This window comes from Eleutherodactylus coqui, chromosome 11, assembly GCF_035609145.1.
Source record: "Eleutherodactylus coqui strain aEleCoq1 chromosome 11, aEleCoq1.hap1, whole genome shotgun sequence".
In the NCBI taxonomy this organism is placed as follows: domain Eukaryota; kingdom Metazoa; phylum Chordata; class Amphibia; order Anura; family Eleutherodactylidae; genus Eleutherodactylus; species Eleutherodactylus coqui.
In genome coordinates this window covers 20,977,495-20,998,736 of record NC_089847.1, presented here as the reverse complement: position 1 = coordinate 20,998,736, position 21,242 = coordinate 20,977,495, and the positions used below count along the sequence as shown (strand labels likewise).

General features: G+C 43.2%; 1 protein-coding gene across 1 annotated transcript in view; it reads right to left on the bottom strand.

Moving 5' to 3' along the window:
* The window catches only part of LOC136582743 (cadherin-1-like), a 43,586-nt gene that overhangs the window by 10,889 nt on the left and 11,455 nt on the right, over nucleotides 1–21,242 (bottom strand). The window contains exons 3-6 of the mRNA XM_066583975.1: nucleotides 5,082–5,290; nucleotides 2,590–2,724; nucleotides 2,133–2,288; nucleotides 1,907–2,051 (exon numbers count right to left, since the gene is read on the bottom strand). Of these exons, the coding sequence (XP_066440072.1) occupies nucleotides 1,907–2,051; nucleotides 2,133–2,288; nucleotides 2,590–2,724; nucleotides 5,082–5,290 (645 nt within the window). The remainder of the gene's footprint in view (nucleotides 1–1,906; nucleotides 2,052–2,132; nucleotides 2,289–2,589; nucleotides 2,725–5,081; nucleotides 5,291–21,242) is intronic.

The following is a 21,242-nucleotide window of genomic DNA, read 5'->3' as shown; positions in this document are numbered from 1 at the left end:
TGTCAAATGTAAAGAGGCTTTACCACTAAAGGCATTTATCTCCTGTCCACAGTATAGGGAATACATGTCTGATTGTTAGGGGGTCCGACCTCTGAGATTACCAACGATCCTGAGAAGGGCGCACCCTAAATACCCCATATAAATGCAGCAGTGTGTATGTCTAACAGCTGCTCCATTCACGTCTATGGAATGGATGGAAGATAGCCGAGGGCACTGTTCTTCCTCTGTCCTATCAAAGTGTATGAAGCAGTGGTCATGCATGTGCACCGCAACTTCATTCGCATGGAGTATTCAGGGTGAGTCGTTTTTGGGATCGCTGGGGTCCAGGGGTCACATCCCCAGCAGTCAGGTATTTATTCCCTATACATTTTAGGACTGTATCTATGCCATCATAAACAGGATGGCAATCCTCTACTTGCTACTCATATAAGGTGTGGGTACAGATTTACGGGGCATTCATGTAACCCCATCAAAGGGGAATCCATCCCTTGCTTTTCCCTTGTATGTTGCAATTACCTTTGATCACATCATATAAAGAGTTAAAAGAGCATTATAGTTGGATAGGGCATAACGAGTTGATCGATGGGCGTCTGACCACTGACATCCGCACTTATCCCAAGAACAGGGACCTAGTCAGTCCCTAAATGAATGGAGTGGAGATCGTGCAGGCGCTCTGCTGCTTCATTCATTTCAATGAGATCACCAAAGACTGACGAGTTTAAGCGCTTGGCAATCACCTGCACGACCTCCACTCTGCTCATTTGTGGACGACCAGACCCCCGTTCTGGGGAATGGGGGGAGACCCCCACCGATCAGCTAGTCATACCCTATCCTGTGGATAGTAAATAACTTGATCCAATCGGAATACTGTTAGAGTAAAGCAGTAGCTGTGTGATACACATCAGCAGTGCCTGCACAATTACTGTACCATAACAGTATGGAACCGGCTATTAAAAGGGGCTGTCTAGTTTAAGGGGGTTAACTATTCAGGATTCTCGTTACTTTATCAGAGTCGAGAGCAGTTACAAAAAGCATCTGTCAATCTGGAGGACCCATCATGTCCTTTAATATGTAGAAGACTCACTGATGTGAATGGACACTATGTAATGCTTCATTTACCCTGTGGAGGTGCTGCAGGGAAATGAATCACTAAAGGTACCTTTACACGGGATGACTCTTGGGCACAAAAGCGCCTGACAGCTGTCCCACGGGCTACCGCTTTACACAGGAGCGATAGTCATTTAATGAATGGAGGCGCAGCAGGCCAGCATCGTTCCAGCTCACCCGCCTCCATTCACAGTAAACAGGAGTCGCTCAAATATTGAGCAGTTCCTGTTTACATGGCCCAACAGTCACTTGGTGTTTAGTCCTACTAAAAACAAAGCAACTCTGACAAGTGAGAAATTTCTCACTCAGTTTTCAGCGGTCGCTCCTACATGGGATGATTATCACCAGAATTCACTGTTTCTTTAGGGCAAAAACACATGGGCGTTTCTTTTTTTTTTTATCAGACCATTCAGACTGCGTTCCATAGTGCGCGAATTAGAAAAAGACAGCAGGAAGATACGGCATGCGTTATCTGTCCTGTACGTAGCATAAACGGGCGAGAATACCGCTAATGAAAATGTAACCATTGAAATGAATGGGTTTGTCTAATTATGTGGCCACAATTATCACAGCCACATAATGGGACTAAATCACACCCATGTGAAGACACCCTTACTGCAAGGTTTCTCCATAGCTTGGTGCAGACATTGGAGCATGCTGCACTATTTCGTCTTGGGCGGCATGCTAGAAACCTGATGGACCTCATTATAGTCCGTGGAGGTTGTCAGGGATATCGCTGTCCAGCATATGCGGCAATGTGAACATGGCGTTAGATTACCGAGACATTGCTAGAACGTACCTGGCTCGGAGCACTCAGTCACTGACCCATAAAAGATCTTCTCGGTGAACTCTGGACGATTATCGTTCTGATCCGTGACCTCAACAGTAATATCTAATGGACTCTCCACTATGGATCCGCTTATGGATACAGCATGAACTTGGAGCTAGAAATAGAGACACTTATCAGATATTACAGGTCTCGAACACGTCACAGATCGGCAGGTTATGTCCGATGGTGCACTTACAGAGTAGTACGGTATGTGTTCTCTGTCCAGTTGTCCGGTGACATTCATCCAACCCGTTAATGCATCCATGATGAAAATGCCCATAGGGGGTGTAGAAGCCCCCTGCCCCGTGATGCTGTATCTGATCTGCATTTCGGTGTCTCTGGTGGATTTAATCTACAATAGAAGACATTGGAGATTTCTTATAAGACGTGGTCCTCAGAAGCTTCACTTACTGCATGGGTTTCAGCCATAAGAAACAGCAGCTATCTACATGTTATTCCATCTAGAAAAAATGGGACATAGAACAATACCTCTGCAGTGCCACCTATTGTTACATCTCCCTTATTTGCATATTACCCAGAGGAGCATGAATGGCCTTTTAAGTCTCTTCACTCACCTTCTAGGTGCTCTCCTTAAGGAGAAAAGAGAGTGTTTCTGATTTCATTTACAGTAATGCTGTTTGCCTACAACCTACCTGAAGCATCTTTTGGGGATAGGGACCCCTCCCATTCTCAGGTACGACGAGTGGAGGGATGGTCCAGTCTCTCTTCTGTCTTCTGTGGCCGTGCTCAGAGATTTTGAGGTGGTGGCCATGTTGACCGTGTGCTGACTGCAAAGAGCAAATGTAGGAGAAATGTGTTACATGGTACATCGGAAGATATTGGGTGGGAATTTATCCTGCAACTTGCGCCAGTGTTCTGATGTAAAGGAAAAAAAGTTGCAAACTTGAGCAAAAAAGAATGTATTTTTTTTTTCTTCACATTTTTTGGCGCCAGCACATCACTGTTCTAAAAGTTAACTAAAAGAAGGCAAAACTACTGCCTCTGATCTAGTTACTATAATTTACACCAACTATGGCAATCCGAAGAGCACTATATGCATCTGAAACATGGAAAGTGACCACAGGTATCAACCGGCGACTTGATGCTTCCAACAACGATGCCTTCGTCGCCTGCTCACGGTTGCTTACCGTGATAACAAAGGCATAACTATAGGGAATGTAGGGGATGCGGTTTTCCCCGGGCCCAGGACCCTTAGGGGGCCCATAAGGCCTCTCTTCTCCATATAGGGAGCCTAGTAGTATGAATAAAGCACTAAAGCTGGGGCCCTGTTACAGGTTTTGCACTGGGGCCCTGAATCTTCAGGTTACGCCTCTGGGTATGGGTACAGATGGAGAGGTTGTGGGGGGGCGCTGAACTTTTGCACCCGGGTCCCTGAGCCTTTAGTTACGCCGTTACGTGATAGTGTTACGAATAAAGAAATTTACCGCCGCTCTGGTATGTGACTACTGCATTCCTGAATCTTTGAATGCTGACTCTGTATCGCTGGACACATTCTACGACTCCCCGAGACAAGACTGGCAAGATTCACTATCTCGTGGAATCCAAAAAATGGAAAGCGAAGGTGGGGAAGGAAAACATCCACCAAGCTTATTAGAAGGTGTGAGGCGCTTAATGAATTTGGCACACTTCACTCCGGGGCACTTTAGATTTAAACCAACGAATGAAGCGTAAATTTCACCCATCATCATCTTTTATAATATCAGTTTCTATCTATCTATCTATATCTATATCTATATCTATCTCATGTCTATCTATCTATCTATCTCATATTTATCTATCTATCTCATATCTATCTATCTATCACATATCTATCTATCATCTATCTATCTCATATCTATCTATCTATCAATCATCTATCTATCTCATATCTATCTATCTATCATCTATCTATCTCATATCTATCTATCTATCTATCTATCTATCTATCTATCTATCTATCTATCTATCTATCTATCTATCACATATCTATCTATCATCTATCTATCTCATATCTATCTATCTATCATCTATCTATCTCATATCTATCTATCTATCTATCTATCTATCTAATATCTACCTTTCTCATATCTATCTATCTAATATCTATCTCATATCTATCTATCTATCTTGCTATCTATCTATCCCATATCTATCTTGCCATCTATCTATCTAATATCTACCTATCTCATATCTATCTATCCATCTAATATCTATCTCGTATCTATCTATCCCATATCTATCTATCTATCTATCTATCTATCTATCTATCTATCTATCTATCTATCCCATATTTATCTATCTATCCCATATCCATCTATCTATCTATCCCATATCCATCCATCTATCCCATATCCATCCATCTATCCCATATCTATCCCATATCTATCTATCTATCTATCTATCTATCTATCTATCCATCCCATATCCATCTACCCCATATCCATCTATCTACCCCATATCCATCTTGCTATCTATCTATCTCTCTCATATCTATCTATCTATCTATCTATCTAATATCTACCTTTCTCATATCTATCTAATATCTATCTCATATCTATCTATCTATCTTGCTATCTATCTATCCCATATCTATCTTGCCATCTATCTATCTAATATCTACCTATCTCATATCTATCTATCCATCTAATATCTATCTCGTATCTATCTATCCCATATCCATCTATGTATCTATCTATCTATCTATCTATCTATCTATCCCATATTTATCTATCTATCTATCTATCTATCTATCTATCTATCTATCCCATATCCATCCATCTATCCCATATCCATCCATCTATCTATCTATCCCATATCCATCTACCCCATATCCATCTATCTATCGCATATCCATCCATCTATCTCTCTATCTATCCCATATCCATCTATCTATCCCATACCCATCTTGCTATCTATCTATCTCTCTCATATCTATCTATCTATCTATCTATCTATCTATCTATCTCATATCTATCTATCTATCTATCTATCTATCTATCTAATATCTACCTATCTCATATCTATCTAAGAATTCTACCATTTCTTCTTAGTGAAAAAAATCTGAAAATAGCTAAAATTGATGTGTGCTTTAAGTTATCCAAAAATTAATACATCATCTAGCCTATGACTGTGATATCTCACCCACCTGTTTGTGGCGAGAATGTTCCTTCTTCAGGGTCACAGTAGTGGAGGCAAGACGACTCTTCTCATCAAATGCAAGAACATGGAACTTTCTTGGTGTATGAAGCTTTAAAGGATTCTTTACTGTGATTGAACCGTCTGCTTGGACTTCGAAATTGTGGTCTTTGGAAGTATAGCTTATCGGCTTCTGCATGCCACACTTCTCAAAGTGCACTGGAAGAAACAGAGAGCAAGGGTTTATCAGAGGGATTCACTCTTGTGTCTCCAGGATAAAGAATTGTCTGCGCATAGGAAAAAGATGACTAGAACTGGCATATGCCAATCAAATTATATCCTCACTTCATGATGATACTGTTGCTGAACTAGGCTTGGTGACATCCCTAATATGTGCCACATAGCAGTGCCCACAAGCCTATATAGTGCCAGCTTAGTAACAGAGTGCCATAATCATGGCAGCCACATAGTAACACTCATACAACTGTGCCAAAAAAGTACCAATATGTATACTGTAATAGCCCTATTAGGGCCTGTACAAGTTGGACCAGATGACCCTGTGGGTCCCTTCCAGCTGTACTATTCTATGATCTTGATGGGGAGATTTTTTTACTTTCACATTTATCGTATGATGCATCAACACAGCATTAGCTAGAGGCTATACCATTTGTACCTGCTGGGGGGCCAATTGAATTATCATTACCTTCTATATTCACTTAAATAAGCTACAGTCAGGAGGATGAGCTGTGACCTCCTCTATTATTGCTGTGTTACCGAAGCTGTGTGATGATCATCACTAACTAAGACAGGAGCATCTATGATTCTGGGGTAGATCCATGTAACCGCATCACACAGACTGAGAAACTGACTAGAAAGTGAACACATTACACCAAGTAGATCTGAGCTGGTTAGAATTGAGATCACATGACCATCTAAGGAAAAAGAGGCCAGGAGTGTCAAAGTGAAGAGAAAGAAATAACACACACAAATACATACATATATATATATATATATATATATATATATATTATATATATATACACACACACACACACACACACACACACACACACTGGGGGATAGCTACATAATGAATGAATAAAAAAAATCACCGAAGTGGCGCTTTAAGAAGACCTCCTCTACCATTTTCCAGTGTGGGACATTATATATTTACATATTCGGACAATGAAAATGGAACTGAATGTCAGCAGTGAAAAGGTCTCATAAGAGGCGGGGTCTGGTCTCAGTATGAGCGGGCCACGTGCGATCCTGCTATTAATAAACTACATGTTTATACGAAACCAGCACCTCCCTGCACTTGTTTCACCTGCAGTTATAACTGTAAACTCTCTCCCACTACCGCCACCAGCATTGTCCAGCCTATTCAGCTTGACTGAATGTGAAAGGCCCGGCGACCCGCACGCTGTCAGGGTATACTGGGAGTTGTCATTTGGCAGCAGCCAGAGACCAACAGGTTGCAGAGCGCTGCATAAGGTTACATCCACAGAAAATCCGCTGCAGATTTGATGCAAAATCTGCAGCACAAATTGACATGCTGCAAATTTAAAGGGGCATTCCGGGCATTTACTATTACTATTACTTTTCCTCTGGATAGGCCATCCATAGTTGATCAGTGGGGGTTCACTGCTTGGGATCTCCAACAATCAGCAATGTAGCTGGATGTTCGCATCGGTGGTCAGAGCCGGAAGTGCACTAGGCAGCTTCACTTCCATTGAAATTAACGGGAGCGATGCCTTCTATTACCCTTCCGGATCCTCATTGCAGTCAGAGCAGGAAGTCTAATAGGAGGCATCACTTGCATTGATTTCAATGGGAATGAAGCCATCCACTAAACTTCCAGCTCTGATCACCAATACGGACGTCCGGCCACACTGCGCTGACAGCGGGCTGATCGGTGGGGATACTGAGCGGTGGTCCCCCACCAATCAACGACTGATGACCTATCCTGAGGATATGTCGTCAATAGTCAACACCAGGAATACCCCACATAGCAATACCACTGCGGATTTGGCGCAGATTTTTCCGTACCTTGTAGATAAGATTTGCTAAAATCTCATCTACGTAGAATGTAAATCTGCACCATTTATGCTACCTTTAGATATTCTTAGCTCTCACATGGGTTGTCACCCAGCTTTTCCAGACTCCTGAATGACCAATCTCCCCAGTGATGCAGTCGGTGTTATAGCAATGGCGATAATTGACAGATTTGTCACTTGTGGGTGACGACCCCCATCTATCAGATGTATAGCAGCAGCCGCTGGTCACCAGTATACAGCTGGATAGACTCTCTAGGATTGGGATGTCTAGGTGACAATTACCCTCAATCATTTCCAGTCAAACACACTAATTAATGCACATTGTTGTCAGGACTGGGGTGTAATTTAAGCAGGTTAAATAGAGGCTTTGAGATTAGGCCGCCCCGGATAAGCAAACATATAATTATTTCCTATAGTCCACCCTTTGCAATTAGGGGATTATTTGAGGTGGGGGCATTCCAAATGTACTGCATAATGTAGGTCCATAGCAGAGAGCAATAACGGGCGCTCAGATGGGGACGCTGAATGGCTCTGTAGCATGACATACATTTAGGCTATTGAAAATCCCCCTGAAATAATCATTTTGTAGACTGACACTAAATTCAGTGTACTTATGCACTAATCTTGGTTTTGAGGCTGCATTTATGTTATGAGCTTGGTTCTAGTATTGTACCTATGTACCGAGTTTGGATTGTACTTTATATTATGAACTTGGTTCTGGGGTTGTATTTATGGTATGAGTTTTGTTCTGGTGCTGTATTTATGTTATCAGGTTGATTCTGGGGCTGTATTTATGTATTGAGCTTGGTTCTGGGGCTGTATTTATGTTATTATCTTGGTTCTAGTACTGTATGTATGTTCTGAGTTTCGTTTTTGCAGTCTGTATGTTATGAGCTTATTTCTGGGGCTGTATTTACGTTTTGAGTTTAGTTCGGAGACTATTTATGTTATGAGCTTGGATCTGGTTCTATATTTATGTTATGATCTTAGTTCTGGTGCTGTATTTATGTTATGAGCTTGTTCTGGGCCTGTATTTAAGTTATGAGCTTGGTTCTGATGCTGTATTTGTTTTGAGCTTGGTTCTGGGGCTGTATTTATGTTTTGAGTTTAGTTCTGAGACTGTATTTATGTTATGAGCTTGGATCTGGTTCTATATTTATGTTATGATCTTAGTTCTGGTGCTGTATTTATGTCATGAGCTTGTTCTGGGCTTGTATTTATGTTATGAGCTTGATTCTGGTGCTGTATTTGTTTTGAGCTTGGTTCTGGGGCTGTATTTTTTGTTATGATCTTGGTTCTGGTGCTGTATTTGTTTTTAGCTTGGTTCTGGGGCTGTATTTATACTATGATCTTGGTTCTGGAGGTACATTTATACACTGAACTATTCTGCTGTGGGTTTTCTGCCATCTTGCTTCTTTCTGCACAGGCTGAATACAGACTGCCTATCTGTGCAATTCATATAGTTTTTTTCTTATGACAGGGAAGCAGAAAAACATATTCTGCACAGGTTGCCATGTAACCTAAAGACCGGCACTGGACAAACATAATTGTCGGCTTATGAGAAATTTCACCCATTGTCTTCAAAAAAAGTTGATGTTTTACTGACAGGAAGTCATGCGCAGTGCCAACGCCAGAACCACAGCCCTGCTGCTTCTTGCAACATCTTAAGCAAAATATATGTCTTAACATGAAACCAGACAAGGAAGGAAATAATGGCAGGTTTTTAATAGGTTCTTGCAGATATGTAGTAAGCGTGCGGTCATATATCGGTGATGTAATATGCCCATTCCCCTGTCACTCTGGTCCACAGACAGGTGCAGGTGATACACTAACATGACCAGACTATGACCAATGACAGTGACACTGAGCATGCTCCTGCCATCACATAGGCTGTGTGGATAATAGCAATATTCACTACTGTCCACCAAAAGGGCCTGAAGAGCACAGTCTCTCTCTCTTCCTATATTCTCATGACAACACTCTGTCTCCTGGCTTTTTAGTGTTATCATAGGGATTAATACAAATCACCCTCCCATCGAATTTTATAGTGCCATCCTTAGGTTTGATTGCATCTTGCGCAGAATTTTTTTCGGCTGTCCTCAGGTGATAAGAAAACTAACTTGATTATATGTAGTCTTCTTGTGCAGGTAGTAGCATACCCACCCCAGAACAGCTCAGTGAATAAATACTATACTAGAACCAAGCTCATAACATACAGTACCAGAGCCAAGCTCAAAACATAAATACAGCACCAGAAACAAGCTCAATACATAAATACAGCATTGAAACTAAGCTTAGTACATAAAAGTTGCACAGGACCAAGCTCAGCACATAACTACAGCACCAGAACCAAGCTCATTATATAAGAACCGCACCGGAACTAAGCTCAGTACATAAGTACAGGACCTGAACCAAGCTCACCCCATACATATAGCACCAGAACTAAGCTCACTATATAAGAACAACACTGGAACCAAGCTCAGTACATAGGTACAGCACCTGAACCAAGCTCAGTACATGAATATAGCACAGGAGCAAGCTCACTCCATAAATACAGCACCAGAACTAAGCTCACTATATAAGAACAACACTGGAACCAAGCTCAGTACATAGGTACAGCACCTGAACCAAGCTCAGTACATAAATATAGCACAGGGCCAAGCTCAGCACATAAATACAGCACCAGAACCAAGCTCAGTACATCTGCCTAGTAGCACGCGCCCTATGCAAATGCACAGGTGGCTAGTAGCCATGGCCAGTTGTGCGCACATATAAATACCACTATTGAAGCCAACTAGAATATATGTAATGATGCATATCCGCAGAATGGTCCTATGATAAGTCTGAACCACCAGAGTGACGAACAGGGAAGTTTTATCGTGGATAAATATAGCACAGTACCAAATTCAGCACATAAATACAGCACTGGAACCAAGCTCACTATATAAGTACAGCACCGGAACCAAGCTCCAAGATTTAGGATCAGAGAAGCGGCAGGTCATGGCCTACTGTGCCTTTAATATAACTCTTCTGGTAATTCCCCTATCCTTTTTTAGTCAACTTTTTTAATAGTTGCGGGCACTTAGGATAACACACACAGTGTTGGTGACAACACAATCGCTGTGTACCTGCATCCGCACATTGTAAACTGACGCCCCAATCAAAGCTCACCATTGTAACAAAACACTCGGCGCCTACAATCAACCACTTGTCTTGGCTCAAGCAGCGGCGCAAGAATCAAGAGGGAAACAAGATCCAGGAACGTTCCTTACAAATGATCCCTTGTATGGAGAGCTCCGGGGAGTCGTGGAATATCTGTGGTGTTCTGTGTGCAAACAAGGGGAGAGAAACCGATCTTATCTGCCTATTAAATGTAGGCGGCGGCGCTGTATGGCGCTCTGCGGCGCACCTGTCACCTGTCCGTAGAAGAGGAAATCATCAATATTCATGAGGATGCAGTTAGCAAAGGGATTTTATGGTTTTGCGTATATTATGTTCTGCTACTTTCTAACGGCGGCTACGGGACGGCCATCGCCTAAATAGTCGCTAAAGCGTACAAACAACTGGGAGCATTTACACTGGACGAAATATTGTTCATCGACTAGTTACGGGGCATGAGGTTTTTTGGCGAGCGTGCATTCGGGATTTCGATCCCTTCTTGATGCGTGCTCATTGGTTGCCGAATGCACATAAATATGTGTAAATGGTCTTTGAGTGATCATTCGCACGCATTTTTGTGTTTTCCGGTACCAATGAGTATTAAGCCAGAGAGCAAAATATTCAAGAAAGGGGAGGAGCCAATCAGCATACAGTATAAAGCGAGCGCCAAACAAGCGTAAGCCTCCCTGCAAAGTTGTTGACTAGTTATTGAGAGACAGCAATTGCCTGTTTGCACCAGACGATCATTAATCAACCAGCGACTATTTTTAGGTGAGCTGGAAAGAAGCGAATAAGATCTCTGCTTACTGTCAGTGAACACCTGCATGCAGAATCTGAAAACCTGGACAGAACTCATTTTTTCTCACGGCTGAGGGGTTGTTACAGTTGTATCCGGTCCTTAGCTGGGATGCCGAGGTGACAGACACATCTTTGTCCGCTGTCTATCATTCGCAGCATTTAACTGATGGCGGCGATGTATCGCTGATTTATTTATTATGTCTGCTGTATTTTCGGAGACGCATTGTGATTTATCAGTCCCCTGGGTTAACTGCGCCGACCAGGAGGTCAATAAGACATCAATTTGTTCTCAAGATACAAAGGTCACTCAATCAGCGATGACACAAAGAGGACATTGTGCGCCGCACGCTCTGGTGGGCCGGGATGAAAAAGTTTTCCTGGATGCCATTTTTTTTTTTAAAAATTGACTAACGGCTTCTTCACAATCACGATTTTGCGGCGAGAAAATTTGCAGCCTTTTCCAGCGATTTTTGAGCAGCAATCCTGCTTCTTCTCGTAAAAAAAAAATTTTTTTAAATCGCTGCCGCTTACGTTTTTTAGTGCGAAAGTCAATAGGACTTTCTAATGTTATAAACGCATTGCATGAAAATCACAAGTTTGTGAGTGGTGATGCGATAAAAAGGAAGCTCCACAGGGAAACATGGGCGACAAAAAAAAGTAAACCGCAGAAAGATAGGGCATGACGCTATTTTTTTTCACACAACATCGCAGGAGTGAAACATCCCAAATGTGGAGGAAACCATTAAAAAGCACACTTTGCATAATTCTGTGTTTTCACTTGCTCTCGCATTGAGCGTAAATCACGTGATTTTCTCGCCAGTGTGAAGCCGACCATGCATGCCTTCACATGCTAGAGGTCTCCTTTCTGTATTGCAGTCACTGCACTGCAGCCCCCTGTCTGATACCCATTCTGATTTTTTTTTTTGACTTTCAGTTTCACATCTATGCCATGATGCATCAGCCCATCATTAGTTAAGGCTATAACATTTTTGCCTGCAGGGAGAACAGTTTAATTATTATCATTACCTTCTGTATTCACCTAAACAAGCTACAGCCCATAAATATACAGTCTGGAGGATGAGCTGTGATCTCCTCTATTATAACTGTGTGACAGGAGGTGTGTGATCATCATCAGTAACTGTGACAGGAGTGCCTCTATCCTCCTCTAGGAGTTTCTGTTGTATGATTCATGCAAAAGCATCACACAGACTAAGAACTTGACAGGTTTCAGAGATCATAACCTCAAGTAGATTTGAGCTGGTCAGAACTGAGATCACATGGCTATCTGAGGAAAAAGAGGCCAGGAGTTTCAGACATTATACATACACATATATATATATATACACACGGGGGGGATAGTTACATAATGAATGAATATAAAAAAAAAAATCAATGGAGTGGCCCTTTGAAAGCAACCTGATTGAACGTTTCCTTATAGTAGCTGAAAGTCGATACACTGCAACGTCTGACTACTGTACACTGAATTTGGGTTGGAGTAAAGGAAGCAGAAGACAGGACTTTATAGTTTCAGAAGTCTGCACTCCTCCTGGGAAAGTTGACTACCCCCAGATACAGGACTGACCACCCCTCCCCATACACTGATACACAAGCCAAACAATAGAAGCAGGCAGGTAGGAACCTGCAGTTATTGATAATGACGCTCCCCGCCTGGAGCGGGCACACCCAGGGGCGCTGCACCAGTATCAATATTCAGGAGGTTACTTATTGTACTTGTAATTACAGGTTAGGGCCATTTACTACAGCACATGCAATAGATAAGGATTTGCAACAATTGCTAATGACAGAGCTACAGTGTTCTGTAGGAAGGGGGCAGATGATGATCTGTGGCGATCTCTGGGGTCAGAGCGCCCCCAACCACTTTATGTAAGGCAGTAATAGTGACTAATAGTATCATACATTACCTAGATAATACCGCCATATACTGCCAAATGACTGAACAGAACTTGGCCTGTATTGGCACCATGGAAGTTGTGATGTTGTGCCACGGAGTTGTTTTCCTCACCAGTACCATACAATGATCACATAATTATAGTAGTACCGTACTGCACCCACATAATAGCGCCATGCGGTGTTTACATAAAAGGGCAGTGATGGCAAAATGCAGGGAGGAGGTTTAGGGTAGTGCAGCCAGAAATAACTTTTATTTCCCTGTTATGTCTCTTTGCACTTGCTGGGGTAATGCCCTGTCACATTTCCTGTCCATGTATGGCCATTCCCAGGACCTGTTGATGAAACTGTCGCGTTTCGCGATGACTTTCCAGCATGTCTGCTTTGTCATTTGTTAAGCTTTGCTGTAACCGGTTCAGGTGAAACGATGACATCACCGCCAGCCCAGATCTGACTCACCGGGGGAGGAGAAGCCAGGAATGTCAACCTCCCTCTGAACTGAAACCCTGCTATCTCACTGATAAGAAGAGGCAGGGCATTAACCCTTACGGCCCCTTTCATATTTGCGCTCGCAGAATTTGCGCGCGGGATACTCAGAAAATAAAACCGTTAATATGAATCGGTTTGATCACAAATGCGTATTTGTAAATTCATTATCTATAAATGAATCTTTAGGGCTCATTCACGCAAGCGCATTTTTGTCGTACAAACGGCGTATTTGCACGGCAGAAATGTGCTTACCTCCGTCCGTGTAATTGTGTGCGCACACAAATATGTACGCAAAAAATCGCGGCGCACCTGTCACCTGTCCGTAGAAGAGGAAATCATCAATATTCATGAGGATGCAGTTAGCAAAGGGATTTTATGGTTTTGCGTATATTATGTTCTGCTACTTTCTAGCGGCGGCTACGGGACGGCCATCGCCTAAATAGTCGCTAAAGCGTACAAACAACTGGGAGCATTTACACTGGACGAAATATTGTTCATCAACTAGTTATGGGGCATGCGGTTCTTTGGCGAGCGTGTATTTGGAATTTCGATCCCTTCCTGTTGCATGCTCATTGGTTGCCGAATGCTCATAAATACGTGTAAATGGTCTTCGAGTGAAAACTCGCTGTGCGGTGTCATGCTGGACAAACACCAGCCAGGGACCACAACAGCGGATGTTCTTTCGAAGACCAGAAGTTCAGTCGAGGATCATTCACACGTATTTATGTGTTTTCCGGAACCAATGAGTATTAAGTCGGAGGGCAAAATATTCAAAAAAAAGGGAGGAGCCAATCAGCATGCAGTATGAAGCGAGCGCCAAACAAGCGTAAGCCTCCCTGCAAAGTTGTTGACTAGTTATTGAGAGACAGCAATTACCTGTTTGCACCAGACGATCATTAATCAACCAGCGACTATTTTTAGGTGAGCTGGAAGGAAGCGAATAAGATCTCTGCTTACTGTCAGTGAACATCTGCATGCAGAAGCTGCAAGCCTGGACAGAACTCACTTTTTCTCACGGCTGAGGGGTTGTTACAGTTGTATCCGGTCCTTAGCTGGGATGCCGAGGTGACACGCACATATTTGTGCGCACACAAATATGTATGCAGAAAATCGCATTGATTTTGTGCGTATATGTGCCTCGATTACGCAAATTACACGAAATACAGCACGCTGCGTATTTTTCTGTATGACCGCATCGAGTGCTCCAAATACGCACACGTGAACAAACCTATTGAAATCAATGGGTTCTGTTCACTGCGTATAACACTGCAAACTTTGCACGTGCGCAAATCCGCCTGTGCGAGTGCTTACGACTGTATGCACAATGCACAGAGAATAGAACCCATTGATGTCAATGGGTTTGTTCTCATAAGTGTGTTTTGCGGGCGGACGTGTATAAGTAGAGATACGCCATTAATGTCTATGACTGAGTGAATTCCGTATCCGCTGAAATTGCAGTAAACTGGTGTTCAGCTGTTCCGTCACCAGTTGGCGGCGAGGCCGCACCTTCTCTCTCCTACACAATAAGACGGTATTAAATATGTATGCTCCACGCTGACTCAGCTCATTGTATAGCGCTGGCTGAGTGCATCGGTGTCTGACGATACACAATAGAGGAAGCTTGCATACGTCCGAGAGCTTCTATATATTTATGTGTCAGCTGCACTTACACCACCACTTCTCAAGCGCTGACTGATCGGCGGCAGAAGTCATCCTCGGGGAGGCTTAACACCATTTATCATGTTTCATAATTAATTTATACCCATGGGACATTGGGAGAGATGCTTCAGTGTTACAGATTGGCACATCTTACTATGTTGGCACGTGCATTGTTGGCACGATAGTACAGTCCGCAAAGAGTTAAAGGGGTTTTCTGGGCTATTTCCATTGAAGATCATCCTCAGGATGGGTCGCTAATAGTTGATCGGTTGAGTCCGCCACTTAAGACCTGGACTGATCAGCTGTTTGGGCACCCGCTGTCACTGGCAAAATACAGGGTATAAGCGGAAGTAGATCACTGCGACCCATGTGTAGTGGTCGGCGCTGGTAATTGCAAGCACAGCCCCCATTAAAATCAATAAGAGCTGCGCCTGCACTCATCAGCATCAGTGGCTACACTGGCACAGAGTGATCTACTTCTGATTTGAACCCATGTCTGTTGTGGCATTGATAGCAGGCACCCAAACAACTGATCAATGGGCCCCAAGTGGCGGACGCAACCGATCAACTATGGATGACCCAACCTGAGCACAGATCAATAGAAATAGCCCAGAAAACTCCATTGAGCGCAATATACAGTTACTCTTCCTACCGAAAACACTTGAGTCGCTTGTAGACCCTAAACTGAGCCATTGGGTTTCTGGACAACTGATAGTGCAAATATAATTTTTGATTTGCATTAAACTATTACCGCCGTGCCGCGGTCGTAGTATTTCGAAGTCCTAGAATTGATGTTTCCATACGCCATACGTCATGCAGTTACCTAATAGTCCAACTTGTTCCTGTTTGCTTTCTGTTCCTTCCAGCATGTTTGAGAACATACGCTGTTCATAGCTAGATGGCACTGGAGTCTCCTGGAAGCAATAAGCAGCGAGGCGCGATGACATCATTTCCAGACTCTGCGCCGTAGCGTTGAGCGACAAGTGCAATATTGCAAAGTAAAGGACTAGTGATGCGCATTTTGTTAAAGATCATATGGGATATTTGGTGTCACTGTTGCACCATATACTTCTATTTTGGTTGTTGTTTGGACGGTATCTGCTAGTTTTGAGAAAACGGGCAATTAAGTAAATTAGTTCAATATGTGCTATTTTCAGGCGCATATGCAAAGGAAAATAGAGCACGCTGCGTATTTTTTTTTGTGTGCAAACTTAGGCCTTAATCACACAAGTGTTTTCTCGTAGCTATTAGCCGTGAGAAACAGTCGCTGGAAAACCGTGACCATGTAAAGCATTGGATTCCATTTTATTCATATACATGGGCGAGAAAATATCAGGATTGTAAATCGTCGCCGATTTTTCAGCTGCGATTTTTTTCCTCGTTGGCCATGACCTATCTTTTGATGAAAATGGCAGGGAGCTCCTATGGGAGCTGAAAAAAAGGGAGGGGGAGGGAGTTTACCTGCGTTGTAGAAGACAGCCGACTCTATTTAGCTATTTAAGCTCCATAGAGCCATGCTGCTGACCGCCGCTGCAGCGTCCTTTTCGCGTGATGCGAGCGTGTGAGTGGACAAGAAAACACTAATGCCTTTTGTAATGTAGCGTTGCTGCGATTTTCTGACACGATGCGACCTACCTGAAAATGCATCGCTTGTGTGAAAGAGGCAGGAAAAATACGCTTATGCGAACAATAGGTCCTAGTTAGAGATGAGCGAGTAGTGCCTTAGCCGAGTATCTCTCTGTCTCCCTGCTCGTCTCTAAAGATTCGGGGGCCGGCGCAGGTGACAGGTGAGTTGCGGCGGGGAGCGGGGGGGGGGGGGGAGAGGGAGAGAGAGATCTCCCCTCTGTTCCTCCCTGCTCTCCCCCGCCGCTCCCCGCCCGCTGCCGCCCCCCGAATCTTTAGAGATGAGCGGGGAGATACTCGGCTAAGGCACTACTCGCTCATCTCTAGTCCTAGTCACTGCGTTTGGCGCGTGCAAAATGCTGTGCAAGTACATTCGTATCAATGAGCAGAGATTGATGTTTTCCAGGTTGCAACAAATGTTTTTCCACACAGCATCTAATATAAATAAACTGAAAAGATACAATAAGAAAATGTATCAATATGGTGTGAAGGCTGCAGCTGTTTCTCTTTAGCCCCCACTGAAGGACAATGGGGTCACTTTCCCACTTGTGACTGATAGCATAAAAGTATCAACTTGCTTCTACTTGCATCTATCATAGAGTTTACACAATAAACTTATGGGGGGGCAGGGGTCCATATATTTGTATATAGCAGTTAAAGATCCTCAGCCCTTTAAGACATTCCAGAGGTACTTTGTGCAAATGAGTATGCAGAATCCTTCTGGAATTCAAGTGAGCCAGACAGGAGGGCCAATAATGAGGGGGCAGACCAGAGCGGTGACTATTCTCATACTCACTCCGCACAAATGAAAAATTGAAATGACCGTTAATGGGTTAAAGACGTAGATCTGCTCCCTACAATGCTGAGAACACGACTCTGGAAACAAGCTTATCAGGGAGTCAAAGGGAATTTTTTTTAAACATCAACTATTGCAGGGTTAATGATTAATGAAGCCTTGGTGAGGATAAAGGAAAAATGCGCGGCTGGCGAGGGAGCGGCCATGACTTTACCAGCCTATAAATGCAGGAGGGTAAAGTCCGCAGACTAGGAGTATTGTACATTGTATAAACCGTCTACAGCAGTCAGTGGAGTAGAGGGCGATAGGGCTTTATAGGATCCTATGGCGCTAGCTGCTAGGATACAGGTACCTGAACACCTGTCCGGCCAAGAATACTGATGACAGAGGGATGGAAAACGTCCCACGCATTGCTGACAAGCACTTATAGGTTTTCTTTTATGTCCTTGAGGCTTTATTCCCATGAGCGCATATACACGGCGTTTTCATTACCGGGCGCATATACGGTACCCATGTGAAGCATTGGTTTCCGATGCAGCCGTTCACACTGGTGAATATACGACACATAAATACGCCGGCAGTGCAGAAAAAAAGAACATATACGCGGCCAGCGCATGTACCGTCAGCCAAATATATAGTTCTGGAGCTATGTTTTGGCCAATATACGCGGGCGGGTCCTATAGACTCCTATGAGAGCAGGGAAAAAGAAGGGGGGGGCAGTTATGCAGCATCCAACGCTGTGAACAGCTTACAGGTGCCTCTATATAGGCATTGGAAGGCATCCCAAGGATTTTGGCAGAGCAAGAGTTTCCTGGGGTGCGGCGTATTTTTTCGCTAAAAACGACGCGGTCATGTGAACGGGCGAGAAAACACTGGCCATGATCGCAGAAAAAAGCCCATTCAGGCGGTTATACGAAGCAGGCGTGAAAACATAAAACCGCTGTCGCCGTATATGCGCTCATGGGAAAGAGCCCTGAAAGTGAAGTTGCATTTTTAGGTCTCCTGCACACAGCTAATATACAAGATGGATCCATCATATACGGTAGTACCTATAGACTATTACAGGCCCATATTGTACCTTTGTACCAGGGAACCACGGCACACAGAATTTTTTTGGCATCCTCCGTCATAAAAAAAAAACTATATATATTGCACCGATAGACATCCGGTCTGTATTCTGTGGCAAGATAACAGCAGCTCCTCACTAGAACAACTCAACGAATAAATACTGTCCCAGAACTATGCTCAGTATATTAATACAGTACCAGAACCAAGCATACTGTATATAATAAATACAGCACCACAACCAAGCTCAGTACTTAAATGCAGCCCCAGAACCAAGTTCAGTACATAAATACTGCACCAAAACCAAACTCTGCACACAGTGACAGTACCAGAACCAAGCTTATAACATAAATACAATTGCAGAACTTAGCGCTTGAGTTGTGGAGGTGCTGATGGGCTGATAAGAGCGTATTGGAATATCAGAGAGGAGAGCCAGGAGGATGCTGATTCATGTAGGAAAAAGATCATCTGGCCAGAGGGGGGCTGTGATTGCCCACAGCCTACATCCACCTGGTGCCCCACCTTACAAACAAGTGGCTGTTACACATATTGCCCATAACTGAGGCTGGCCATGGTCCCTTGACAATAAGCTACCCCCCTTGCTATGAACCCCAACAATCAGCTGTGATCTATGGGGAAATTTGGTGGCAGGTGTTCAGTTTCCCTGCAGCGCCCCAAGCATTTCACAGTGTCCATTCACATTAATGCGTTATCTGTATACTGAGGACACCCCGTATCCCGAGGACCTACCTGTATCAACTCATAATTCCCTAATAGGGAATTATATAAGAATCTGCAAAAAAAAACTCATTCCGTGTGAACGAGGCCTAATTAGACAACACATTTTGCATCCTGCCAATAATGGACTGATTATAAGATATCAGCTGCCATATGCACAATGTATAGGCGGTGTCACAAATCCCTTTGATGGTAGATCCCGTCTCATCATTGATCATACAGAAGAATGCATTGATCGTGCAATCCTTACAATCTACAGTGTGAGCAGAGATACAACATTACAGCTTTGAACATTTCCTGCTTACACAGCAATTACTTCATTAACATAGGAGCGGTTTCTTTGAAGTGGGGCAACTTGGCTGCAGCTGTGTTGTTGCCATTATAACCCATAGGCTTGGCCAGCACATCCTCCTCCCTGCGCCTCGAGGCACAACTACATCATGTCATTGTGCAATATCAGATATGCAACATTCCTTTTTGGCAGGCTATTGCTTAAAACAGCCCACTATAGCTATATATAAAGGCTCTATATGCCCAGATGATCAAAATAGGGCAAATGGGTATCAGGATGCCCATAATGGAGCTCAATCGTTGTTCAGCCTCATATCACCCTTTGGATATCCTAATAATGTATCATGGCTTCTATTGCTTAGATTAGCCAAAAATTCCACACATCTGCCCCCCTTCATTCCATTTCATATCCTGAAATGATCAGATTATACATATCTACCAGTTGCCAGCCACTTTGCATGGTTCTGCCAATGCATTTCAATATATCATCCAAGCATGACAGTCAAAAAGATTTATGTTCTTCTAAAGAACATCTAGTCTATAGTTTTGGGCGCATTCAAAACTGTAACCAACGCCTCCATAGGTTTGCACCGGGTACAATGTGCGAGGCTCAATAATGCTACAGTAACATGCTGCTTTGGTCAGGTTGTATAGAAGGATAACCTAGTTGTCTCACTACATGGGAGGTTGTCCCTATTGTAAAACGATCCCCAGACAGTGCTGGCCTTGGGGTACATGGCACACTGTGCAGAATTCATTTGGCGACCCCTACCTTCATAAGAAGAAAATGTATATATTGTATGTGTGTTGCACTGATATCAGTCTGTCCGTATTCTGCCTATGCAAAGGCAGCAAGATAGCATCATACCTACACGAGAACAGCTTAGTAAATAAATACAGTACCAGAACCAACCTCATAACATAAATACCAGAGCCAAACTCAGTACATAAATGAAGCACCAGAGCCAAGCTCAATGCTTAAATACAGCAGCAGAACTAATCTCAGTACATAAATACAGCATTTGAACCAAGCTCGGTATATAAATACATCCCCAAACCATAAATACAGCACAAGAACCAAACTCAGTACATAAGTATAACTCCAGAACCAAGCTAAATACATAAATATAGCTCTAGAACCAAGCTCAATACATAAATACAGCACAAAAACCAAGCTTAGTGCATACATGCAGCACAAGAACCAAACTCAGTACATAAATATAGCCCTGGAACCAGGCTCAGTACATAAATATAGCCCTAGAACCAGGCTCAGTACATAAATATAGCCCTAGAACCAGGCTCAGTACATAAATATAGCCCTAGAACCAGGCTCAGTACATAAATATAGCCCTAGAACCAGGCTCAGTACATCAATACAGCGCCAGAACCAAGCTCAATACATAAAAGCAGCACCAGAACCAAGCTCAGTACATAAATGCAGCACCCAAATCAAGCTCAATACGTGAATGAAGCCCTAGTACCAAGCTCATAACATAAATACAACACAAGAACCAAGCTCAGTACATAAATGCAGCACCAGAACCAAGCTCAGTACATAAATGCAGCACCAGAACCAAGCTCAATACAT